This window comes from Heterodontus francisci, chromosome 20, assembly GCF_036365525.1.
Source record: "Heterodontus francisci isolate sHetFra1 chromosome 20, sHetFra1.hap1, whole genome shotgun sequence".
NCBI classification, from domain to species: domain Eukaryota; kingdom Metazoa; phylum Chordata; class Chondrichthyes; order Heterodontiformes; family Heterodontidae; genus Heterodontus; species Heterodontus francisci.
The window spans coordinates 28850500-28878381 of NC_090390.1; the positions used below are offsets into that span (position 1 = coordinate 28850500).

At 42.3% G+C, this 27882-nt stretch overlaps 1 protein-coding gene across 1 annotated transcript in view; it reads left to right on the forward strand.

The window, feature by feature from the left end:
• Nucleotides 1-780: 780 nt before the first annotated feature.
• Nucleotides 781-27882, forward strand: part of pcdh15b (protocadherin-related 15b) — an 843531-nt gene continuing 816429 nt past the window's right edge. The window contains exons 1-2 of the mRNA XM_068053265.1: nucleotides 781-862; nucleotides 4263-4283. Coding sequence (XP_067909366.1) covers nucleotides 781-862; nucleotides 4263-4283 — 103 coding nt within the window. The remainder of the gene's footprint in view (nucleotides 863-4262; nucleotides 4284-27882) is intronic.

The following is a 27882-nucleotide window of genomic DNA, read 5'->3' on the forward strand; positions in this document are numbered from 1 at the left end:
GTTCTGAGGTGAGAACCTGGTGGGGACGGGGGGAGGAATAAAATTTTCAAGGCGGGGGGTTGGGGAGTGGGGAGAACACTCCTAATTGGATGTCGGAATGGTGGGAAGGGGTTGAGGGCAAAAGTTAGAAGGTTGGGGGGTAAAGTTCGGGTTGGGAAAAAGGCAATTTTATTCAATATCAGGCAATGAGATGACCATTGGGGGGGGGTTAGGGAAGGGCTCCATATCATTTTTATTTGTTAATCAGAAATAAAGAATTCTGTACCTTTCAAAACTAAAATTCCTTCTGAGGGCCTAAAGCCTTTTAAAAATGGCGCCAGCACCTGCATGGTGGCGCCAGACGCCATTGCTGGGGACACGGTAGCCACCCCCTCTACATCATCGGGGTGGCCACTCCGCCCCTCTGTTTAAATCAGCCCACGCGCGTAATATCGCGAGGGCTCAGGGATGGCGCATCTGCGTGGGATTCAAGCCATGAGCGGCGGTGCACTCGTAAAATTCAGCCCTGGTAGGTTTCTGTGACTTCACTGAGGAAGTGTGATTCGCAATCTGTTCCTCCCACTGGGGACTGGGGGGTTGCAGAAGGAACATAGCACAAAATCATGCAAATATAGCCTGTGATTTTCTGCTTATTCCAATTCATGGAATATGGATCATAATTCATTCCTATGCTCTTTTTAATAAGTTTGCAGCATTCTTATTGGCTGCTGATTGAACACTTTTTAATTGCGGGTTTGCTCTTCAAATTTCAGGTTTATATCAAGTGAAGATTGAAAGAAAATGATTCCTTTGCCATGGTTCTTCACTATAGGACTCAAATTAGTCACCTTGACAACACTGAGTTTAGCCCAGGATCCTGAAGGTAAGATGATTTAATCATAAATGGGAGGAAGAATGAGACTGTTGAGAAGTTAGAGATCTGTTAAATGCCTTTAACTTCAAGCATTTAAGTTTGCTCGGAATCCCATTTTTAAACATTTTTATTTTATTTTATTAAGCAATTAATTCAATTAATTGATTTCTCATTTTACTCACTTTGTGGCATTGGTTTGTTTTTGAAATAAGAATTATGCAACACATAATGCAGCAGATGATTGTATCATCTGAACAGCAAACATGTTGAAAGATATAACTTGAGAAATGGCATTCAGTGAAAGAAGAAACAGCAATAAGGAATGATATCAACTGGAACTGACCTAAAGCAAGGATCTGCTGATTGCAGATAGAAATTTTGATTTCAATTAATAGAATTATTCATTTAAGTATTCACCAGAATGGAGTTGACATTAGATTTCATTTACTTGGATATTTTTCACATAAACTATTTTGAAAAAAAAAGTTCCTCTTGTTAATCTCTGAATATAAACCAGTGATAATTTAGTAGCAGAATTATACTCCAAAATACAGATGAAGACTTTAATTACAATTCTTTCTCATGCTTTTAATGTTTTACAAGCAGTGGATTATAGTCACTATAAATGAGCAAAGACTACAGGGCATTGACCCTTTTATAGTTAAACACTAAGCTTTGATGATTTCCTCCACTTCCTGTGCAGTAGAAATTCTGCGCTCGGTTATTAGTTATTGTTCTTTTTCCTTTTTGTTCTTTTGAAATTTTGGGTATGTACCTTTGGGAAGGAATTTCTGGGTTTACAACTTGCCATTTTGATTTTGAGAAAATGTGCCATCTCCATTCCCTTTATTTTTTCCCATGGTTTCTTACTATATTATATTCTTATCTGAGGCATCAGTTAATTTTGCCTTGTTTTAAGTCGGCTCCAAAGAACAAAGAGAACAAAGAACAGTACAGCACAGGAACAGGCCATTCAGCCCTCCAAGCCTGCGCCGATCTTGATGCCTGTCTAAACTAAAACCTTCTGCACCTCCGGGGTCCGTATCCCTCTATTCCCATCCTATTCATGTATTTGTCAAGATGCCTCTTAAACGTCTCTATGGTACCTGCTTCCACCACCTCCCCCGGCAACAAGTTCCACGCACTCACCACCCTCTGTGTAAAGAACTTGCCTCGCACATCCCCTCTAAACTTTGCCCCTCTCACCTTAAACCTATGTCCCCTAGTAACTGACTCTTGTACACTGGGAAAAAGCTTCTGACTATCCACTCTGTCCATGCCGCTCATAACTTTGTAAACCTCTATCATGTCGCCCCTCCACCTCCGTCGTTCCAGTGAAAACAATCCAAGTTTATCCAACCTCTCCTCATAGCTAATGCCCTCCAGACCAGGCAACATCCTGGTAAACCTCTTCTGTACCCTCTCCAAAGCCTCCACGTCCTTCTGGTAGTGTGGCGACCAGAATTGCATGCAATATTCTAAGTGTGGCCTAACTAAAGTTCTGTACAGCTGCATCATGACATGACAATTTTTATACTCTATGCCCCGACCGATGAAGGCAAGCATGCCGTATGCCTTCTTGACTACCTTATCCATCTGCGTTACCACTTTCAGTGACCTGTGGACCTGTACGCCCAGATCTCTCTGCCTGTCAATACTCCTAAGGGTTCTGCCATTTACTGTATACTTCCCACCTGCATTAGACCTTCCAAAATGCATTACCTCATATTTGTCCGGATTAAACTCCATCTGCCATTTCTCCACCCAAGTCTCCAACCGATCTATATCCTGCGGTATCCTCTGACAATTCTCATCACTATCAGCAACTCCCCCAACCTTTGTGTCGTCCGCAAACTTACTTATCAGACCAGCTACATTTTCCTCCAAATCATTTATATATACTACAAACAGCAAAGGTCCCAGCACTGATCCCTGCGGAATACCACTAGTCACCGCCCTCCATTCAGAAAAGCACCCTTCCCCACTGCTACCCTCTGTCTTCTATGACTGAGCCAGTTCTATATCCATTTTGCCAGCTCCAGTTGACATCATTCCTTTTTGTGAGTTATGGTCTTGATTACCTCCAGTATGTTTGAACTAATGTTAGTACACAGGTTTTACATACCGTGTCAGCAGATTTTATTACCAATGATATTACTTACCAGACTGCCATAAGAAGTTGCTAGTATTTTCCTTTTGACACAACTTTCAGGAACATGCGTGATATGCACAATTGTCTTGAAGAACCTTGTGAATTGATCATCAATATTGAGATGGTGTCATTTGTTCTTTCCCTGTAATCCCCTAAGCTTTCCATGTTAAGTGAGTTCTTGAAGCCTTCTTTAACTAAAACCAAGAATGTCATCACTCCAGGTCAGATAGGGATCTAGGCCATCATAACTCAACATGATCAGGCTAAACCAAATGGATTGCTAACAAACTTGTGCTATTTCATGTGGCTGAGAGTAGGATATTAGAATTGCTCATGGGATGATTAACCTCATCTTGCTCACGTTGGAGAGGTTGGGAATTCAAAGACATTAAAGTGCAGCCTTCACACTATTTAGTGCCACCTTGTCTCTGTCATTTGGGGTGAAGATCTTGATGCCCTACTGACCTCCAGAAAGGAAGCTACAAGTGGTACCATTTTTTGAGTACTGGTTAAGGCCCTGGCACAAGTTGTCGATTAGTTAATGCTATGGCTTCAGTTGAAATCACAGTTAGTATTGCGGATGTTGTGTACCTTCCACAGATACAGTATGTAAGTATTTGTGTTGTTCAGTGCTAATCCACAGACTTCATGGAACTTGTTTCAGATGACAACAGTCCTGCATTTATACCTTTTCTCAACTGTTTTCAAGGCAATGCAATAAATTTAAATACAAAAGAGATGCACTGGCTAATTTATTCCACACCTTGCCTTGTCATGTGTTGGACTAGTTACATATTTTTAAATAAAGAGCAGAAGCACCTGTGCAGTGAAAGAGTAGAAGAAGCTTTAAGGGTGCTGCAAGATTTCAGCTCAAAACTTTAACTCTATTCAAACAATATCTTGTGGAATTCTTTTTTGAATGATAGAATAATCTGTTGTGTGTGGATAATAGAATTAAAACAAAGGAAAATCATATCAAAGATTAATATTCACTTTATAGCTTTAAAAAAAATCATAGATTGAATATGTATCTCTGCATACAAATCATTGAGTTCTGATCTGCAGTGTTAAAACTTTGGATTTATAGTTCAAACCAAACACCTTTTTATTTTTTCATAATTATATATTTCCTTTTACTTGCAACTGCTGTGCTCTGTTGGAAGTGCAGAAAATTTAGCATACTTAGTTCATTTATGACCTCATTGCTGTCTGTTCATTAATATCTAATTGAACTCTGCACGCTGCTTCTTTTTCTAGACGATTTCTTTGACGCTCATGGTACGTACATGGCTAAAACATTTTTCTTCTGCTTTTGTACCTCTGCATACCTCCATTACTGTAGATTTGGCCTGTAGTATATAACTTATTGGTACTTTAAATAAAGCATGGGTATACATTCTAATTCTTTAATTGTTGGTACTTAATTACTGTAATAAATGTATAGTTTATGTTCATGGCACTGTCAGTTAATAATAAGATAATTACTTGCTGACATTTTCAAAATTTTAAACCAAATCATTTCTGAGCATTTGTATAATTCTTAACCATTGTTTGAAAAATTTATTAGTAGAAGGCATATCAAATAGATTTGCATAATTTTCACAAAATTTGACTATTTGATGAAGAAAATTATACCTTGTGTATGTTTTTAGAATATAAATAATGGTTTATTCTACCAAGAGAGGAGATTTTTTTTACATTTCTTCAATAAAATGCATGCATTGCACTTGATAATATACAGTTAGTTAATTCAGAACTCCACCTGTTCTTTGTAACCTTCTTCAATTAGAAGAAACATATTTGTCTGGGGACCCTCCCAAATAGTTAGTAGAAATGACTTGATTAAAAGCTGCCTTCCCCAGTCAATACTTTGTACGACTATGTTTTGAAACATTCATAAGGCATTAACCTTTGATCTATATATCCATGATCTGACACGATGATCATGTGTAAATATGTGTGTATATGTATATATGTATGTATATATATTTTTAATATTGAGGATTACGTTGAATGCTTGTGGAGAGGGAACAGGAAATTCAAGGATCCAGGATGAGCCATCGTTGCCACTTTCACATTTTCCACTGGAAGGGACATTGGGTTTACAATACATCTATCTAGATAAAAGGGACTATGTTATATGACATAAATCCCATAATTTACAGGCTAGGAATGGTGGCTGTGTTACTGGCATCCAAAATTGCCAAGGCAGCAGGGGAGAGGGGTTAAACTTGAAAGAGCCAACTTGCAGCCCATTTGGTGGTTTAGTTTAGTTTAGAGATACAGCACTGCCCTTCGGCCCACCGAGTCTGTGCCGACCATCAACCACCCATTTTATACTAATCCTACACTAATTCCATATTCCTACCACATCCCCACCTGTCCCTATATTTCCCTCCCAGCTACCTATACTAGGGGCAATTGCTAATGGCCAATTTACCTATCAACCTGCAAGTCTTTGGCATGTGGGAGGAAACCGGAGCACCCGGAGGAAACCCACGCAGACACAGGGAGAACTTGCAAACTCCACACAGGCAGTACCCAGAATTGAACCCGGGTCGCTGGAGCTGTGAGGCTGCAGTGCTAACCACTGCGCCACTGTGTTGGAAATACTGCTGCGAGCTTGCCAGAATAGTGCAAACTTTGACCCTGGGAAATCATCTCGGATGAGGGTGCAGTCATGGGCTTGGTTCAGGTACCCTGCTCTGCACATGTTGTGCTTCAGTGTGAACCAGAGAAATATTTGCATCAGCTCTCTGTAACCCAACCCTATGGCTTCTAGTCTGCCACAGATCTGCTGCACCCGATGTCTAATGGGGGCTTTATTTAGACAATTCCATGAGAAATTAGAATCATATAATGGAATCTTGAAAATTAGAGCACTGAGCTTACTATTCACCTAGAGCTAGCTATAATAATCTCATTTCTCTGGTGTTTCCTTGTACATTCCTGACTTACATTGACTCCCGGTCCAACAATATTTAATTTAAAAATTCTATTCCACATTTTCAAATCGCTGCATGGCCTCACCTTTCCCTATTTTTGTAACTTCCATAGCCCTACAATCCTCCAAGACCTCTGCACTTCTCCAATTTTGGCCTCCTGCTCATCCCTGATTTTAATTGTTCTGCCATTTCCTGCCATACCTTCAACTGCCTAGGTCCTAAGCTTTTGAATTCCATCCCTGAACACTTCTGTCTCTCTATCACTTTCTCCTTTTTCATGATGCTCCTTAAAACTTACCTCTTTGACTAAGCTTTAGGTCACCTAACCCAAGATCTCCTTATATGGCTGGTGTCAAATTTTATTTGCTAACTCTCCTGTGAAACGCCTTGGGATGTTTTACCAAGTTAAAGATGTTGCATAAATGCATGTTATTTGTTGTTATCCTTTTATATGGCTTGTATCTGATTATTTTTCAAATTAGTTTCTAGGATTCATCTATCTTTAGAAGTTTCTTAAACAGACCTTTAATAATGGGAGGAGTTTGACTGTGTACTTTTTCAAAGAATTTAATAAAGTTTTTTAAGTATGACATTCCCTTTTGAAATTCCTACTGAATATTCTTTATTATATTTTTGGTTTCTCGATGTTTTTCTATGATACCTTTGAGTAAATATCCCATTATCTTTCCTACCACTGATGTTAAGCTAATTGGTCTATCGTTCCATGGAATTGTTCTATCTCTCTCAGGAGATTATTCCCCTTACTCGGGAGACTTATAGGATAGTTGCTGGGGTGCTGGAGGGGGAAAGTTGGATGACATTGCAGAGCACTTGCCTAACAACAACAAAAAGAGTAGACAAGGGTAATGCAGTGCAAGTAATTTATATGGACTTTCAAAAGGCCTTCAATAAGGTACCACATAGTAGATTCATGACTAAGGTCAGAGCAGGTGGAATCAAGCGGACAAGTAGCACAATGAATATTAAACTGTGTACAAATCAGAAAATAGAGTACGGGTTAAAGATAGTTACTGAGACTGGTGAAGGTGCAAAAATGCATTCCTCAGGAGTCAGTGCTGGGTCCATTCTTGTTCACTATTTACATAAATAATTTTGTCTTGGGAATCGGAAGTGCAATACCAAAATTTGTGAGTGACACAAAATTGAGGGTTAATACTGAACAAGACTGCAACAATATGCAGGAAAACATTAGCAAACTTGTAAATGGAAAATTAATTTCAACATAGATAAGGATGAGCTGGTGCATTTTGGTAGGAGGAATAAGGCTGCCAGCTACTCCTTGGAAAGCAAGAGTCTAAATTGATAGAGGCTGTAAGTGGTCTGGGGTGCAGATTCACAAATCGTTAAAAGCAACTGTGCAGGTAAACAAGGCCATAAAAAGTAAAAACAAAGCACTGGGATTAATTTCTAGAAGAATAGAATTAAAAAGCAGAGAGGTTATGTTCAATTTATAAAGAACCTTGTTTGGACCACACAGACACTCAACTACTCAGAGAGCAGTGAGAATGTGAAGTTTACTGCAACATGCAATGGTTGAGGTGCTAAAACAGATGCATTTAAAGGGTAGGTAGGTAAGTACACAAGGAAGTACACATAAGGACATCTTGATTGTGTGGAAGGAGGCTCACATGAAGCATAAACATCAGCATTGACCTATTAGGCTGAATGGCATGTTGCCATGCTGTAAAATTCTATGTAATTCTATGCACGCTGCTGCTCCATAAACACCTAATTTATTTTGTGTTCTTAGAGCACAGAACTAATTCAGCTTTCTAAGTTTAACAAAGTAAATTAATAATTTGTGAAAATAGAACAGGAACAGTGTGTAAGTCATAGTTGTTTTAAGGTGGGGCAGAATTTTCGTCTTCATATGGGGGCAAGAATGGAGGCGGGCAGGTGCATAATTTTGTGCCACTAAACGGCATGCCATTTTCCCAGCACTTTCCCATCCCCGGGCCATTTTCCCAGAGGCAAGATCGGGGCCGGAAAGGCTACCCGACCAAAAGTGGCGGATAGCCAATTAAGGTAAGTAAAAGGCTATTAAAGCCAATTATAAGAGGCCAACTGGAATTTTCCCACGGAGTCGAGAACAGGCCAGCTGCATGGTGGCAGCAGACCCGGGAGGGGGGTTGTAAGCACTTCAGGCAGGCTTTGAGGCCCTCCCCGCCTATCTGGTCACAGCTGCGGCTGCTCACAGTGGTGGCCCGGCAGCTGTGGCCATTTATTAATGTAAAAATTTCAAAATTTGCTGAGGGGGCGCCTCAAGATGGAGGCACCATCTCTCTCCCTTACCTGTAATGGCAGGCTTCATCTCCTTCAGTGCTGGGAGGGCCTCCAGTTTGCCCTCCAGCTTTGAGAGCCCACCCACCAACCTTAATTGGGCAGAGAGCATGCCCTCTGGCTGCTAATTGGCCATTTCAGAGAAAATCACTGCTGGGTGACTGCTCTCATTACAGTCTGGGGTTGTGACCCCCATTTGACCCCGACGTTGAGGTCCCAATGCAAAACCCAAAAACTTGCCTGCGGTGCTTGCCTCTGGTTACTGTTTGCATAATAATCAAAAATGTTCAACACGTCTGAAGAATAATCAAATCAATGAATTTCACCAGTAATGGATTAACAACCATTCTGGAACATATCTTGTAAAGTTGGAATAAATAACACAGGGACAGACTGAGCCCAATTGTTTGGAAATTGAGAGATGCATCAAATATTTCTCGTAATGCAGTTGAAGAATTATACCTTCTAAAACCGATAAGTATGCAGCGCCCATTTTGACGGGAAGATTTAATAACAGTGGGGATAAATGATCTTTCCTCGGTTTGAAAGTGGTTTAGTCAATAGTACTCCTAGCACTTTGCCCTTGGGGTCTAAATTGATGGATTGATAAGCATCGCTCTGATGTTTTGAATTTTGCATTCGATTTATTTTTCAGGATAGCTGCTGCACTTAATGGGCAGAAGTAAATGTGCCCCAGGGGAATGGGTTGTGAGGCGGTGTGGGGGGAGGGGGGGGCACTGTAGAATTGAGAGGGAAAGTGGAATGTCCTTCGCCTTCCTGACACCATGCAATTTTATCAGCAGAGAAGACAGCCTTGCTGTCCAGAGGCCAATTGAGGCCTTGAAATGGCCAATTAAGGGCTGCATAAAGACCTATTCCCACCACTACTGGCATTTTGCCAGTGGTGGGGAGGCCCTCCATCAAGTAGGGAGACCATCCAGTAAAAGCTGTCGGCCTCTCTGTGGGCACGTGGTGGGGTTGCCTCCTTATCGGGCACCTATTGGCCAATGGAAGGCCGCCCCGGCAGAAATGTCTCCCCCCACTCCGGCCCTCACCAATGATCCTGATCCCGAACCCTCCCCGCCTCCCACCTCTCTGAGGCCAACCCCAACCCAGTCACCTGGGTTCCAGGATGGCATCCATAATGCTGCTCCGGGCCAGGTGCAGTCCCAGCAGTGGCCAGCGCTCCCGGTGGCACTGCTGGGACTGAAGAGCTGCTGGCCCTCCGATTGGCTGGCAGCTCTTGGAGGTGAAATCTCTGTCCTTAAAGGGATGGGAGCCCCAATGGAAGGCAGCTAATTACCTGTTGGGCATAGAATTGGGTTGGGGCTCCCAGAAACGACCAAGGTGGGCTGCCCCTGGCTTTCCAGCCACCGCTGCCTGCATTAAATTCAGACCAATATTTCTTATTTTGCAGCTGCACTTAAATTATACCTGATTTAAATAATTAAAAGAAAACTGGACAAGGTAAGCTGACCCCTGAAATCCCAAGGGGTTGTTTCTGTTCTCCCACTGTAGCTCCAGTGGTTATCCAAGGTTGCTGCTGGTCCCAGAGGTTTCATCAGTGATATGTGAGGGGCTCCCTAAGCCAGGAGTACCCACTTCTGACCTAATGTTTGTATGGTGGCTGTGATGCTGAGGTGAGTGAAGGTGTACCAGCCTCCACAAACATATATCAGGTCTGTTGGTGAGATTTATCAAACAGACTAGATCCCCAAGGACCACCAGGATTTGTTCTGTACATTTTTAAAGAGATTTCTCCCCTTGTTCAGGGGTTTACTGTATGATTGTTGCAGTTGGGGAGAGGGAAGGTTAAGTGACACTGTAGAGCACTTTTTAGCTCTCCTCTAAGTTCCAAGTGTCTTGACACTCTGAGCTACTTACATGGCTTTTCATCTCAGTTTTGTATTATTTACATGCAGCCCTGTTGTATTTCCTCAGTCAAGGGCCTATTCTGGGCCACTCTGTGACGCTCTAAGTCATGGACGTGAATTTGTATAGGGATTCTCCCACTTGTCTGCTGCAACTTCAACAGTAAAACCATAGGAACTTCAGAAATCAGTATTTATTTTTATTCCTCTCTCATATTCCACACGCCCCTCACTTCTGCCCTACTCTCTATCTTACTTCCCCTTGATCTTAATTCTTCCTTGCACTGCCATGTTATGTGTGCAAATATATTTTATTATATTTATATAGATATAAACATTGTTTTTGTTTTAATTACATGGATTAGTTTCTCTCTGATGCCTGTGACTAAGGTAACAACTGAACAAAGTCTTGCAACTTACCTTTATACTTTTGTCAATTTGCTTAAAGCTGGAAGCTGTGAACATTTGGTTAAATCTTGGATTTTACCTAAATATATGCTCCAGCACTAAGATTTGTAACTCATTGAACCTATCTCTTATAAAAGGTAATTGAGTAAAGTTGTTTATCGGCATGGTTTGTCACTGCAAAAGATGATCTTGGAATTTCTTTCTTCGACACTTCTGACAGAACTACAATGTTGCTTTTTACAGATGATGATTAAGGTTTTGGTGAATTATGTAGGGATCTAGATTTATGCAAGCAGTTAAGTAATGGGATATAGTCATTGGTATCCCTATGTGCAGTACTATAGCTCTACATAGTTCAACAGTGGATTTCAAAGCTATTGATTGGAAGTGAGTGTCTCAGATATTGATTTTTTTTGGGGTTCTTTGGGGTCATTTTGAATGCCAGCCTCAGTTTGAATACATTTTTTTGGGATTGTGCTGAGAAGTGGTGAAGGCTATTCTCTAGATACAGCAAAGTTCTAACAGGTTAAGATTGCGACCTACAATATATCTGCTCATTTAGTTCTCCTTTTAATGGTTTAGAGTTTGTCAGCATGCAATAGCGGGGCTACTTTGGCCTGTGTGTAAGTTCCAAGGCCAAGCTATAAGAAGCATATATGATGGTAAGGAAGTATTGTCACGAAGTGAGGCATCTGTCTGTACTGAGCTGTCAACAGTGATAGATAGCTAGATGGTGAAGGATAGAACTGGAGCTTAATCATTACACACTTGTATGCTTTTATTTACAAAGACACATGGTACAAACATGCACCTCCAAACCCAACAACTGTTTCTTTCTGCTCCTATATATAGGAGGATAAGTGAATCCCCAGTTAATGCCCACTGCCTGACTACAATTAAACACTCAATTAATATACAATTAACAAGCAGTACCCTGCAAGGGAGTCAGCCTCAGTCTTTGCTAAAGCACTTCACGTAAGGCCCTGTATGAAGCAGTCATTCCAAATTGAACTCAAAAGTCCAGAGTATCAAGTTGCCCTGAATTGTTCTTTCCAATGCAATTAAATGGCTCATCATTCTGCTGGGCTGTGCAAGTGAACTATTTTGTAACAAAATCTATTTACCTTTGTAAAAAAAGTCAACTAAACAAAATGACTTGGGATAATGTACACGATAGAAATGGTAGTTTCAACCAATTATGAAGCAACCTTGGATGTAACCAGAGAAACAAAGTAAATATGCCTGGTGTCACGTTTATTTATTCTAAAAAAAATGAAGTAAAAATAGCTCAGAAAGGTAGAATTTTTCTGTTTGATGACAACATGTTTACATGTCAAGACAGCTTTTATTTATGAGATGCACCTTCTGGAATGCTGAGTTGATATAAGTAAGCTCGAAAACCAAGAGTGAAGGTCAAGGAGGAGATGCAATGGCCTTTTAGCTGAGGTTGAAAAGTGAGACCACTGTAAGGAAGTTTGGGAAGACCCAGGGCTAATCCCTCTGTGAACAAACTCAGGAACTGTAATTTGAGAATTCCCTTAGGCATCACATTGGCATGTGTTGTCTGTGAGTATCAATCCCTGTAGTAAAATCGGTTGCAGCTCGATAACATGGCTGACCGGGCAGCGGCGGAATGAGCTTGCAAACCCCATCCCAACCCCATCATTGATGGCAGGAAAGCCAATGTCAACCTAGTTTACCTGGGGGCGAACCCTCGCATCATGCAAGCAGGTTTCACTTTTGGAGTACAGCAGATTCACCCTGCTTTCGTCCCCAGGCCATATGGAGTGCCCGGACTGGGGCGACGATGAGCACATGCCAAAGGCCCAGCGAGGCCTCGGCCCCACTGCTGGTCTCAAACGGAAAATCCTTGATCGGATCCTGGGAGATGAAGCTCCACATCGCAGCCGGCCATAGCACTGACCCCGCAACCCCCTCCCCACCCACCCCCCGCACCACCTTCCCCCCCACCCCCTCCACCTTCCCCTCTTGCACCCCCTTCCCCCTCCTCCTTCCCACCCCCGCACCCTCTACCCCCTCGCACCCCCTCCCCCCTCACACGCCCTTCCCCCCCACCCCCTCCCCCTCGCACCCCCTCCCCCATTCCCTCTCCCTCCATGAAATCACACAGTTTATTTGTTAGCTGCTATCCCTGAGCAGGGGTCCGAACATCCCCACTGTCTTGTGGGCGTCTCGGGAGAGACCAAGGCTAAGGGAGTAAACCCTAACAGAAAATCCAGTTTGGAACCCCGAAGGCGGTCATGTGTCACCTTTGGCATGTTTCCGGCAGTTCCTGCAGCCATACCAAAGCCAAACGTCGTGCTCTGCACTCCTTTGGACCCCACTAGGAAGGCCAAGAGGGGGGTTTTAATGCTTGGGCAACTCACAACCTCCATACATTCCGCCCAGGCATGCGCCGTGGAGAGGTTACTCCATAGTCGTCTCACAGCGAACAAAACAACACGGAAAGCAGCAGTTACAGGTTATAAGTCCAGCTCAATTGGCATAGAGATTGGGCGCCACAGGTTGCCTTTGTCGGTGGGATAGGTCATCGCATCTCTCTGGACAGCTACCGCCCGCCTCAAACCGGGCAGCCCCGGTCAGAAAGGTTCTGTCCTGCCACAGTCCACTGCTTCATTGGGTGCTTGGAGCTCAGGATCGTTGCCTGACAAGTGGACTTTACAACCACACCAAATAGCACGACAAAAAATGGAAAGAAGGTACCAGCCCTTCATTTTGCAAGCTGGAACGTCAGAACTATGTGTCCTGGCCTGTCGGAAGACCTTACACAAATCAATGACTCTTGGAAGACCTCCATCATTAACAATGAGCTCAGTAGACTCAATGTGGACATTGCAGCACTGCAGGAGACATGCCTCCCTGCGATCGGATCTCTAAGAGAGCAAGACTACACCTTCTACTGGCAGGGTAGGGATCCTGAAGAACCAAGACAGCATGGAGTGGGCTTTGCCATCAGAAACTCTTTGCTAAACATGATAGAGCCACCTTCAAATGGCTCGGAACGCATTCTGTCCATCAGACTGCTCACCGCCTCTGCTCCAGTACACCTACTCAGCATCTATGCTCCAACACTCTGCTCCGCACCTGATGATAAAGAACAGTTCTATGAGGAACTCCATAATATCATTAGTAGCATTCCTAATACCGAACATTTGTTCCTGCTGGGGGACTTTAATGCCAGGATTGGGGCCGACCATGACTCATGGCCCTCCTGCCTTGGGCACTATGGCATTGGAAGGATGAATGAGAATGGACAGAGACTGTTGGAGTTGTGTACCTATCACAACCTCTGCATCACCAACTCGTTCTTTCATAATAAACCCTGTCACCAGGTTTCATGGAGACACCCAAGATCACGTCGTTGGCACCAGCTGGACCTCATCGTCACAAGGCGAGCCTTTTTAAACAATGTTCAAATCACACGCAGCTTCCACGGTGCAGACTGCGACACCAACCACTCCCTGGTGTGCAGCAAAGTTAGACTCAAACCTGAGAAGCTACATCACTCCGAGCAGAAGGGCCCCCGTGCATCAACCCTAGCAGAATTTCTTATCCACAGCTGTTACATAAGTTTCTAAACTCACTTGAAAAAGCCCTTCAGAACACTCCTGCACTACTGGCAACACCTATGCAGTCATATTCAGCTGGCCTCCGACTCCAGAAACATCAGAGAAATGTATGATGGCATTAAGAGAGCTTTTGAGCCAATCATCAAGACGATCGCCCCCCTCAAGTCTAAATCAGGGGAAGCAATCACTGACCAATGCAAGCAGATGGACCACTGGGTGGAGCATTACCTCGAACTGTACTCCAGGGAAAATGTTGTCACTGATACTGCCCTCAATGCAGCACAGTCTCTGCCAGTCATGGATGAGCTGGATGAACAGCCAACAAAATCGGAACTCAGTGATGCCATTGATTCTCTAGCCAGTGAAAAAGCCCCTGGAAAGGACGGCATTACCCCTGAAGTAATCAAGCGTGCCAAGCCTGCTATACTCTCAGCACTCCATGAACTGCTTTGTCTGTGCTGGGATGAGGGAGCAGTATCACAGGACATGCGCAATGCCAATATCATCACCCCCTATAAGAACAAGGGTGACCACAGTGACTACAGCAACTACCATGGCATCTCCCTGCTCAGCATAGTGGGGAAAGTCTTCGCTCGTGTCGTTTTAAACAGACTCCAGAAGCTGGCTGAGCATGTCTACCCTGAGGCACAGTGCAGCTTTCGAGCAGAGAGATCCACCATTGACATGCTGTTCTCCCTTCACCAGCTACAGGAGAAATGCCACGAACAACAGATGCCCCTCTACGTTGCTTTCATAGATCTCACCAAAGCCTTTGACCTCGTCAGCAGACGTGGTCTCTTCAGACTACTAGCAAAGATTGGATGTCCATCAAAGCTACTAAGTATCATCACCTCATTCCATGACAATATGAAAGGCATAATTCAGCATAGGGTCTCATCAGACCCCTTTCCTACCCTGAGTGGCGTGAAACAGAGCTGTGTTCTCGCACCTACACTGTTTGGGATCTTCTCACTGATGCTCTCACATGTGTTCAAGTCTTCAGAAGAATGAATTTTCCTCCACACAAGATCAGATGGCAGGTTGTTCAACCTTGCCCGTCTTAGAGCGAAGACCAAAGTACGGAAAGTTCTCATCAGGGAACTCCTCTTTGCTGACATTGCTGCATTAACATCCCACACAGAAGAGTGTCTGCAGAGACTCATCGACAGGATTGCGGCTGCCTGCAACGAATTTGGCCTAACCATCAGCCTCAAGAAAACAAACATCATGGGACAGGACATCAGAAATGCTCCATCCATCAATATCGGCGACCACGCTCTAGAAGTGGTTCAAGAGTTCACCTACCTAGGCTCAACTATCACCAGTAACCTGTCTCTTGATGCAGAAATCAACAAGTGCATGGGAAAGGCGTCTGCTGCTATGTCCAGACTGGCCAAGAGGGTGTGGGAAAATGGCGCACTGACACGGAACACAAAAGTCCAAGTGTTTCAAGCCTGTGTCCTCAGTACCTTGCTCTACGGCAATGAAGCCTGGACAACGTATGTCAGCCAAGATCGACGTCTCAACTCATTCCATCTGCGCTGCCTCCGGAGAATCCTTGGCATCAGGTGGCAGGACCGTATCTCCAACGCAGAGGTCCTCGAGGCGGCCAACATCCCCAGCATATACACCCTACTGAGCCAGTGGTGCTTGAGATGGCTTGGCCATGTGAGCCACAAGGAAGTTGGCAGGCTCCCCAAGGACGCATTGTACAGCGAGCTCGTCACTGGTATCAGACCCACCGGCCGTCCATGTCTCCGCTTTAAAGACATCTGCAAACATGACATGAACTCCTGTGACATTGACCACAAGTCGGGGGAGTCAGTTGCTCGTGATTGCCAGAGCTGGCAGACAGCCATAAAGGCGGGGCTAAAGAGTGGCGAGTCGAAGAGACTTAGCAGTTGGCAGGAAAAATGACAGAGGCACAAGGGGAGAGCCAACTGTGTAACAGCCCTGACAACCAATTTTATCTGCAGCGCCTGTTGAAGAGTCTGTCACTCTAGAATTGGCCTTTATAGCCACTCCAGGCGCTGCTTCACAAACCACTGACCACCTCCAGGTGCTTACCCGTTGTCTCTCGAGACAAGGAGGCCAAAGAAGGAGAAGAAGTAAAATCTGTAAAACTGAGGTTGTATGTTTTGATCTGTAATTCCTGGCACAGAGACGTCAGCTCCAAGCTGGTTTTTCTAATAGTCATAATTAACCGGCTTTAGCAATGATTTGCATATGGTTAGAAAACATTTGGGTAAATTCAACAATTTTACACTCTCAGCAGGCAATCTCAGTTGAAAGAAGTGTGGGCCAAAGATAAGTCTTCAATAGTTTAGCCCTGACTGTCGATTCTATGCTTCCTTTGTACATGGTTCTGTGCTGGGGGCATTAAATTTACCCAGTTGCTTCATTTTTTCAGTTAAATGTTTTCCAGTGCATTATTAGATTTTTCAATGCTATTTGATAATTTTTAACTGGATACATTTGGTGCATGGGCAATAATTAAAAGGGTCCCATTGCACAGAAATCATTTTTAACTTGTTTTTTAAAGCAGCTTCCATGTTTATGCTTCCTGAGGTAGATGTTCATATAAGCCATCTCTTTTGTTTCGTGTTTTAGCTCTGCCCACAAGACTGATGTCACAGTCATGGAGGGAACAATGATGAAATATGAAATGAACTGGAGGAATTATGAAAAAAAGAAGTAAACTCTGTAACTAAACTACAAGAAAATGGACACTTTGCTACCTAGCAACATGGAGGGAGAGGTCAGGTGATCTCCTCCCGTACTGCCAGTCAACTTGTTTGTCTGTTGAAGATGGGACGATTATAAACATCTGGAATTGCCTTGAGGAGGCACATTGAGATGTAAAATAGCCCATTCCATGCTGCCGATTCCTGTGCCAGGAATTACAGATCAAAACACACAGCCTCAGTTTTACAGATTTTACTTCTTCTCCTTCTTTGGCCTCCTTGTCTCGAGAGAGAACGAATAAGCGCCTAGAGGTGGTCAGTGGTTTGTGGAGCAGCACCTGGAGTGGCTATGAAGGCCAATTCTAGAGTGACAGACTCTTCCACAGGCGCTGCAGATAAAATTGGTTGTCAGGGCTGTTACACATCAAAAGTTGGGCTAGCAAAGGCGTTTGCAGTCAGACCGACTCTGAAGCCAAGGCCAAAATATCAGGTGTGAAATAACATCTATTTATCAAAATGGACCACATTCAGCTGCCATTATGTAACTGTTATGACCAGGTGAGAATGGGGTCCAGGGGTTCCCTCTCAGCCTTTTCTTGGTTTGACTGTAATGGTTTCATTTTTAAAACACTGTGTTTTTAGCTTTCCCTCAGTGATTCCTTGTTCACTGCTCTCCAATTCTAATGGCAAAGAAATCAACCAGACAGGTTTTCTTAGATTTAAACAAGAAAAGTGTAAGTTTTTTCACCTTAAAACTCTAATTTGGTTAAAACTACTAAAAATGTGCAACACAAACATGTTAATATTCATACGTGATAAACACACATGCAGATAGAGACAGAAAAGGGGAAAGAATCAGGGGAAAGGTTTGAAGCAATAGCTGGAGTTCATTTACTGTCTTTTGAGTTTGATGTAAAGTCTTTGCAGTTCAATCTTGCCATCTCGTTTTGGCCCAGTACACATTTTCAAACCTGTTTCTATGGTTTTCTGTTATCTTGAAATCCAGTTGCAGTCTTTTCTTTTTGTGAGAGAGGGGGAGAGAGAGAGACAGGGAGAGATGCTCTCTCTTCAAGTTCAGTTACAATTTGTCTTTTTCTGTGTGGAGGAATTCAAACCAAACCTGGGCCAGCAGGTTAGTCATGTGACAAGCCCAATTTTTTTTTAACAAGCTGCCCGGCGAGGTTTTGTGGATTCTTTCAGTCTTAGTAGACATCCTCAGTAGGGGTTGAATTGCTGACTTTCACACGTTCAATGTCTGGTGATCAAAATCCATTTAATTAATTGAATCAGGGAGCAGTTCCATTGTCTTATCCAGGCAACTGTCTCTTAGAATGCAAATGTTTCCAGCCACTGTCCTGTTAGAATGCAGGTGCAGCCATGTTTTCAGTCCAGTAAGAGTTTAAAGTTAATGTTCCATGTGACAAAATTAATATGCCTCATTCTTGGCAGGTGTGGTTTTCATCACAGTTACAATGGTCCCCACATCCTGATACATTGTATGAACACCCCAGGGGAGAGCATCTTGACTCACTTGACTAAAACCAAAACCTGCTAGGCTTTTACCTTAAAAGAAATAACTTATCTGGGAGAGGGTGACAGAAAGCCAGTTCCAGCCAGGGAAACAGAGAGATCGATCCAGCTAAGCAATAAGCCCTGCCAGCACCATATTTAAACAACTGAGGCAGAGAGACTACAAGGTGACTTTGAAAATTCCCCATCTGAGAAATTGAAACAGGATTTCCACCACTATTTATTTAATTTTTATTTAGTGATACAGCACTGAAACAGGCCCTTCGGCCCACCGAGTCTGTGCCGACCAACAACCACCCATTTATACTAATCCTACATTAATCCCATATTCTCTACCACATCCCCACCATTCTCCTACCACCTACCTACACTAGGGGCAATTTACAATGGCCAATTTACCTATCAACTTGCAAGTCTTTGGAGGTGGGAGGAAACCAGAGCACCCAGCAGACTTCAGACTGAGCCAGTGCTGCTTAAGAGAGAGCTCGAGAGTGTGCATGTGGTGGTGCGTGGCACTGAGAGTGCATCTCAGGATGCGGTGAGAACAATGATTCGAGGAATGCTGAATGTCTAGGAAATACCTGTAGTCGTGGATGGATCTGAAACACAAAGGGTGGAATTTCAGTTGGAATTCACATGGATTAAGTTGGAGCCGGAAACAGTTGCTTCGGAAGGTGAGAGTTTTGGTAGTAACCTAGTCAAACACAAGTCAGGTGATAGAAGGCAATGAAAGTGAACAAGGTAGAAGAGATAAACAGAAATCCTGTCGGAGAGAAGAGCAGAACGTCCGTTTTGTCATTTAATCTCTCCTGCCCTCCACCCTATCACAGACCTTCCCTTCTGTTTTTCTTCCCCCATTCTCCCCTTTCACTTGCTCCAAACCTATTACATTCTAACCTTTGCCAGTTCTGATGAAAGATTATTGACCTGAAACGTAACCTTTGTTTTTCTGTGTACAGATGCTGTCTGACCTGTTGTGTATTTCCAGCATCTTCTGTTTTTGTTTCAAAGTTAAACAAACTGTTTTTAGCAACTTTTGTTTCTTTGCTTGTCCCATTACCACCCCACTTTTGCTTTGTGCCATCATCTCTTTTGTCATGTAAACTATCTTGTTTTCCACCCTATCACAAATCATGTGGGTATCACAATTTCCTACTGTGTGGATAAATCCTAGTTAAGTGGTTTTATTTTCCTTTTTATCCTGGGAAATCCAGAGAAACCAAAGGATTATTTCAGGGTCCTTTCAAGACAGATGGTGAAAACCTCCCATTCAAAACCTTTAAGGGCCTATAGAGGACTTGCAATATTACAACAACTGACTGTAAACAGTAGTGATCAAAAGCACAGTCTTGGGAGGTTTTGGAAAGAAGTGAGGATGGTAAGTAGGACTGGTTTAGAGAAGGTTTTGAATTGTGGAGGTTATTTATTGTATGATCAGCCACTGACGGTAAAACAGAGGGAATGATGCACAATGAACCAGAGCTGGAAGAGTGGAGGATGTATGTGGGACATATGATTTCTGAAAATCGCTCAGTTAAGTTGGGGAACAAGGCTGTAATAGGATTTGAAAATGAAGGCAAGGATACTGAAATTATTACATTAGGCAATGGAGCAAGTAAAACTTAGCAGGTATGGAGGCCATCATGTGCAAGAGGATGCAGACCACAGAGGTTTGTATTAATTGGAGCTTCTAAAGGGTAGAGAAGTGGTTGCTGGTGTGCAGGACATTTCAGAAGTTGGTGCTCAACATGATGGAAGCATGGATTAGGGTTTCAGTGGTGGGGTGGTGGTGGTGATGTTGGCAGGTTAAGCACATTAAGAGGGCAGTGACCCAGAGAAGGAAAAATGGAATCTTAGCAACTGATCAGATGTGGAGTATGAAATGTATCGTCATATCCAGCTGGATCTTAAGGACTAATACAAAATTAATTTCATATTACTAGTTTCAAAATTTGAATGTAGGGGATCAACCAACTGTTCAAAGAAATATCATACGGTGCAACATCTAAAATGGATCATTCTACATTGTATAAGATGATACCATTTGACTTAAGTATTCTGAATAAAGTTAGGTGTTTTTACTGCTGTTTTAGTAGTTGTTGGTACGTATGCTGCATTATATTAAATCAAAGTAAGATTTTCAATTGTCACATTTTAATTAGTTCTGTCTCTGCTGTGTCCTAACTATGAATGAGAATTCATGTTTCAGCAGATTAAGATTTGGTATTGGAGGTCAAAAATGTCTATGTTCAAGAAGTTGAATCTGAAGAGTAGATCCACCTGACTGATGTATGTCTCCTTGAATCACGTCTGAATAGCCTGCATAAAACTAAAGATTTGACAGAGTTGCTGGTCTGCTCTTTATCATTCAAGCCTGTCAACACCATTATGGAAAATAGATGCATATTGTATCATTAGCATAGTGGCAATTGGTTAGCTCCTGACTAGAATGTTGAATCCAAGGACAGCAAGCTTGAATGCCTATTGTGCATGACCACCTCAAGCAATAATCTTTCTTTCTCACTCTCTATGCCTCTTATTCAAGCAAGGTCAACCCCAAAGTCATATTTTATGCCACTAATCAGCTGTCCTGAACTCAATACTGTGTGAGAAGCTCATAGATTTCTTTGCCTCTTCCTGCTGCATCATCTCCCCTCTTTAGCCCTGACCCTACAACTTTCTGTTGCTTTTTGATCTTCCCTCCAATTCTCATCAGACTCATTCGCTGGTGAAACCTTCGACCTGCTTCCTTGCCTCCCTCCTGATGTATGTCCTGACCACTAAACCAATCCTTAGCTCAATGCTACCTGACATCAACTGTCCTCTTACCTCGTGTATTCTTCTTACCCCATTTTTCTCCCTCTTCCTTCATAGAAAAGACAAACTTTAACTCCCTCCATCTTTTTCAGTTACCATGCTGTCCTAACTGTCCTTCAGATCTCCACATATGCACCACTGCTGCCCCAACCCTCAGTCATCCTCTCCCATCCCTCCTATTTAGGTACATTTAGACTGGTTTCCATCTTACGTAGATAACTATGGCTGCCCCAGGTCATTCTTGCCAACTGCTGTTTTTTTGAGGAATTCACATTTTGTACAGCTAGAGAGAATTCAGTGGAGAGTTTTTATGGTGTTTCATATGAAGCTACTTGAAAGACTTGTTACGCATTTTGTTTTAATTCATTCTGAGGATTGTGGTCCAGTTTTTTGAAATGAGTGGCTTGCTAGTCCACTTCAGAGGGCAGTGAAGAGTTAACCACATTGCTGTGGGCGGCACAGTGGCGCAGTGGTTAGCACCGCAGCCTCACAGCTCCAGCGACCCAGGTTCAATTCTGGGTACTGTCTGTGTGGAGTTTGCAAGTTCTCCCTGTGTCTGCGTGGGTTTCCTCCGGGTGCTCCGGTTTCCTCCCACATGCCAAAGACTTGCAGGTTGATAGGTAAATTGGCCATTAGCAATTGCCCCTAGTATAGGTAGGTGGTAGGGAAATATAGGGACAGGTGGGGATGTGGTAGGAATATGGAATTAGTGTAGGATTAGTATAAATGGGTGGTTGATGGTCGGCACAGACTCAGTGGGCCGAAGGGCCTGTTTCAGTGCTGTATCTCTAAACTAAACTAAACTAAACTGTGGATCTGGAGTCACATATAGGCCCAGACCAGGTAAGGACTGCAGGTTTCCTTCCCTAAAGGACATTAGTGAACAAGTGGGCTTTTTACTATAATCCAACAACTTCACAGTCTGATACCAATTTTTTTTATTTCTAGTTTTTTTTTATAATTTACTTAAAATTCTCAAACTGCTGTGGTGTAATTTGAACTCTCATTCTGTGGATTATTTCTGTACATCTCGGGTAGCTCAGTGGTAGTGCACACACCTCTGGGTCAAAAGGTTGTGGGTTCATCTGACTCCAGAGAACTGAGCACAAGATCGAAGTGTAGTGTATTGTATTGAACTGACTGAACTAGTGTATTGTGATACTGCTATGGTGCCTGCTCTGTTGGGGAGGTGTAAATACAAGTTCCACAACGGCTGCTTACAGTAAGTCCCCATGTAGATTCACTCAGTGAATATACAACGAGGATGAGATTGATTTTTTTTTACATTCATTTGAGAGATTACAGTCAGAAGAACATTGTGGCACACTTTATGGAACAACCAAAGTCGATTTTGAGAAAGTTTGGATGATTTGAAAGATTGCTCTGGTTGTGTCTGCAGCATGGTACGTAATTGAATAAAATGGCACTGAAGACATATTTTGGGACAATAGGAGAATTCAGCCCTAACAAAGAGGGCTGGTGTAATTATGAACAAAGGTTACATATTTGGCTGCAAGCTAATAAAATAGGAGATGAGGATAAAGTGAATGTTTTCTTCACCATGATGGGACCAGATGCTATTGAGGTGGTGTTTAACCAATGTTGCCTGTGAGACCCCAGTACTTTGGCCTATTCTGATTAATGAGTTTCTGGATTCATATTATGGCATGACTTAGAATGAAATTGCACTGAGAGTTGTATTGCATGGAAGGAAGCAGTTGCCAAGTGAGTCTACTGCAGATTATATTCTTGAATTAAAGAAACTCTCTTTCCCTATAGGGATGGTGTGAACATAAAAGACAACTTTTGAGACACATTTGTTGGCAATCTAAAGAACAGTACAATCCAGGCCAACATTTTGAGAAAAGGCAATAAGCTGACATGGAAGGAGGCCTGCGATTAGGCCACAGCCATGAAAATGGCAGAAAGAGATAGCTGCAGATTGCAAGGAAGTTCTTTTCCTGAACCGGCAGAGAAGGTCCAGTGGATTTCAGTGGGAACCAGGCCACAACAGTCATGTTCACAGACTCAGAGTCAGAAATTTAGATGCTACCATTGCCATGGTAGCTACCAACCATCTAAATGCCCCCAGTTCCAAATTGCTATGCCTGTGGGAAAGTTGGTCATATCTGATGGCATGCAGGAGTAGAGGAAATAGTAATGCTCCAAGTTGCAGTAAAGCTCTGGGTCACAGCAATGCACAGTTCGAGGTCGTGGTAGACCTAAAGCTAGTTTAGGAGCCTGGAAGTCCTTGAATACACATATGATAGATATGGAAACAGAAGTTGACGTTATCGAGCAGGAAGATTAAAAATTTTAGTCAGACAGCACATGGAATATGAGAGTAAAAGGGCTGAAGACATAAAAGCCCACAGTAAAATTGAAAGTCAGAGATTCAAAACTTTACTTTCATTGTTGATACGGCTGTAGCAGTGTCTGTTATCTTGGAAAGAGAGTACAAGAAGTCCCTAAGTCACATTCCCTCAAGCAAAACTGGTGTGATACTGACTAGTTATTCCAATAACAGTATTCCAGTGTTAGGTGAAGTTAGTGTTAAGGTGGAATACGAAGATGCAGCCTATTACTTGCCACATTGATAGTACTATTAGGGAACAAAGTCTCCCTAATGGGAAGAATTGGCTTAAGAAAATGTGTTTAAACTGGGCTAAGTTATTTAAAGTAGGGATCAGTAAGAGTATGTCTGACATTGAGGAAGTGAAGACTGATTAATTTTTAGCCAATGAGTTACCTCTATGAATTACTTTACATACACAAAGGACATGCCAGTGTCTGCCAGAGAAATTTCTGAAGAAACGCGCAAGGATGTGGTGCTCAGTGAAGTACTTAATTATGTCATGGATGGCTGGTTGAAAGAGTGTAATGATGAGAAAATGCTGGAGTATTTCATACGTAAAAATGAACTGAGTGTAGATCAAGGTTGTCCCCTATGGGGTTTAAAAGTCATTATTCTGCCAAGATTTAGGGAGAGATTGTTAGAGGAACTTCATCAAGAGCACACGGGGATAGTCTGCATGAAAGCAGAAGCAAGAAGCTAATTTTGGTATCCAAAGGTCGATAGAGATATTGAATAGTTGGTGAAAATTTATGAAGAGTATCTCAGAATGAGAAATGATCCACCAAGGTTCCTTTCATTCCGTGGTCAAACACAAGAAAACCGTGGGAAGGAGTACATGTCAATTTCTTTGAAGCGGGAGGTAAAGAGTATTTTCTATTGGTCAATCATAGTTAAATGTTGAGTTCATGTACAATACCACAAGTGCCAAAACTATTGAGGTTTTGAGAAGTTGGTTTGCAATTTATGGGTTGCCAGAAGTGTTGGTGTCAGATAATGGTCCACAGTTTACGTCAGCAGAGTTTGAAATATTTCTGAGTAAAAATGGAAGCAAACACACTCTAATACCACCATATCATCCAGTATCGAATGGTGCTGCAGAAGGAAGTGTACAAATTGTGAAGAGTTCTTTATAGAAGTATTTGCGAGGCAACAAGCCAGGCAGTAATTTCCATGTTTCTCTTCGACACAGGCGGGACAATTTTCTGTTCTCTTATAGAATAACCCCACAGTCTACAACAGGTTGCTGACCTTACAATTTAGTGTTCAAACATGCTCCTAGGACATGGTTTAGTTTGCTTAAGCCTAATGTCAATAGCAAAGTAAGAAAAAAGCAAAACAGAATGAAGATGAGTCATGATACATGAGGCATGAAACTTAGAGAGTTCAGTGCTGGTCAGAAAGCCATGGTGAAAAACTGCCAAGGTGATAAGGAGAAGTATGTGTTTGAAGTTGTAAAAAGACTAGGTGCATTCACATATCTAGTGAGGATTGGAGAGAGACTCCATCAGTGTCATGCAGATCATTTGCTTGAAAGAGGAAATATGACAAAGGGAGGGCTTGAGAAATCTCCTGAAGTCCAAATTCCTACAGACCCAAGAGAAAGTCAGAATGAAAGTGAAAGTCATTGAAAGTATGCCAGCATCACAGAATCTACCGGTAGAGAAAAGTGATTCCAGAAATTTGATTAAGACTAATCAATCAATTTCACTGTTCAACCATTAAGTGGAGTTGGTAGTCAAAGTCAAAGTTCAGGGTTGTATTACGACTCGGTGAGAAAGGGGTCTAGGGTTCCCTCTCAGCCTTCACCTGGTCTTACCGTAACAGGGCTTAATTTTAAACACAGCATGCTTTTAGCTCCCTTTGGTGAATCCTTGTTCACTGCATTCCAATTGTAAGGAAAAGAAACCAGCCAAACAGCTTTTCTTAGGTTTCAAGAAAAGTTGAAATTTATTAAACTTAAACTCTAATTCGGTTAACGCCTACGGATACACAACGCATACACGATACACACATGCAGATAGAGACAGAAAAGAGCAGAAGAAATAAAGTGGAAAACTTGGAGGCAATATCTGAAGATGGTTTTTAGTTACTGTTATTTGAGGTCGCTAGAGTCCTTGTTTGTAGGTAGGCTTTGCTTTTTGGTGGGGCCAGTATTCTTCTTAAACCTTGTTCAATGTAGGAGACGTTTCTCTCTTGAAGTTCACATCTTCAGTGGATTTGGAGTTCTGTGAGAAAGAGATGGGAGCAGACAGGAGAGGTCTTCTCAGTCCAGGAGCAAACAATCTTTCTCTCTCAAACTGTCCATATAATTCAAGAAACTCAGGTTGCCCAGCAGGTTAGTCATGTGACTAGCTGGTTTGATCATGTCTGTTTGTGGATTCGGCCATCTTAGTAGTCATCCTGGAATGTGAGCTTCCTTATCTTCAATATCTGGTGATCAAAGTCCATTGTGGGTTGAATGTGTCAGGGACCTTTGTCTCCACAAGCACAGTCTTTTAGTATGTAAATGTTTTTTCCAGCCACAGCCGATCTGTTTAACAAGTTATTTCCTCGCTCCAGCAGCAGTTCAAAATCAGTGTTCATATGACAAAATTAATATGCCTCATTCTTGCTAGGTGGGGGTCTGCATGACAGTTGACACTGTCTGAGATGTTGGGAGAGCAGAGTGAAGCTAATGGAAATGGAAGAAGTTGCCCAGGCAGAAAGAGAAAGAAGCCAGATAGGTTAATTGAAAATATGTAGGAAGGAAGAAGAAATAAGTTGTTCTTTTCATTACTTTTTGTCAAATAATGATAGTTTTGTTAAAGACATACTGGTGTTAAGGAAAATAATTTTTTAATATGTAAATTACTCTCGAAATATTGGTAATATACATTTTAGTTGTGATTACAGTAACAAGCTTGCAACCCAACCTGTTAAATTTTAGGTTATTATTATTGTATTCTGGAAAATTATGTTCATGTTCCATTTTACATTTGACATTTATTGTATAAGTTGTTTTTTTAAATGGGTGAGGGAGTGTAGTGTATTGTATTGAACTGGCTGAGCTAGTGTATTGTGATAGCTAAGCATTTGTATACTGCTTTGCTGCCTCGCTGTAGGGGAGGTATAAATAAAAGTACCACAATGACTGCTTACAGTAAGACTTTGTGTAGATTTACTGAGTGCCACCGTTGGAGGTGCCGTCTTTTGGATGAGGGACTAAACCAAGGCCCACTTTGGCCTTTCAGGAAGATGTAAAAGACCAATGCCACTATTTTGAAGGAGAGCAGGGCAGATCCCCTCAGTGTCCTGGCTAGCTTTTATTCCTCAACATCACTAAAACAGATGATCTGGTCATTTATCTCATTGCTGCTGTGAAACCTCACTCTGTGTTTCCTTCATTGCAACAGTCACTACACTTCAAAACAATTTACTTAGCTTTAAAGTCCTTTGAGTCATCCTGTGTTTATGGAAGGCACTATAAATTTAATTTCCTTTTTTCCTTCTATCTCTACACAATATAACCTAACGTACATAAATGATTTAAATGCAGCGGAAATCAGATGTCCTCTACAATGGACAAATGATCACTCCGCCAGGTTACCACAAAGGCATAAAGTTGAAAATGAACCTCTTAGATACTTCTCAGGCTGTGATAAGTGGAAACCAGCTGCAGGGATTTTTCAATAGGGGCCTATTAAAAGCAAAACTTCCCAGGATTGTTTTCAAACTCCTCAAAATTGGTCAGATAACTAGACTTTAAAAAGGTATTTTAACTTTGACTGACAGTTAAATGAATTGAGTTAGTCATGAATATTAGTAAACAGATAGAAAAAGCAAGTTTGTTCACAGGGAAATCCAGTCTGCAATGAATTGCAGTAAAGCTTCCCTGCAGAGGACAGCAGGAAGATTTGATAAATAGGAATTCATTCACAAGGGAGGAATCTTAGCACAAGTAGTGATTTATGCAAATAACCTTATTCAATTAGGTTAGTTTGGTTTACCAATGAAATAATGTGATTCTAATTGATATTTTAGTGGTCTGATTAAACATAGTAATTAGTTTACCAGTAACTATGAGAATATCAATGTGACAATGTCCACTGCATGCGCCTGAAGCCGCTGAAAGTGCATGATCACGATGTCAGTGACATCAAGGGGCTGAAGCACTGCCAGGATACCAAAATTGGTAATGAATGTGCAGGCAACATCTTCCTTATTCACTCCCGAAACAACAAGTATTATGAAACAAGATGGGCCCTGCCCTGGGGCTATTTAAATTGCTACTCAACAAGTCACAGCTGAGATAAAAGCAAAATACTGCGGATGCTGGAAATCTGAAATAAAAACAAGAAATGCTGGAACCACTCAGCAGGTCTGTCAGCATCTGTGA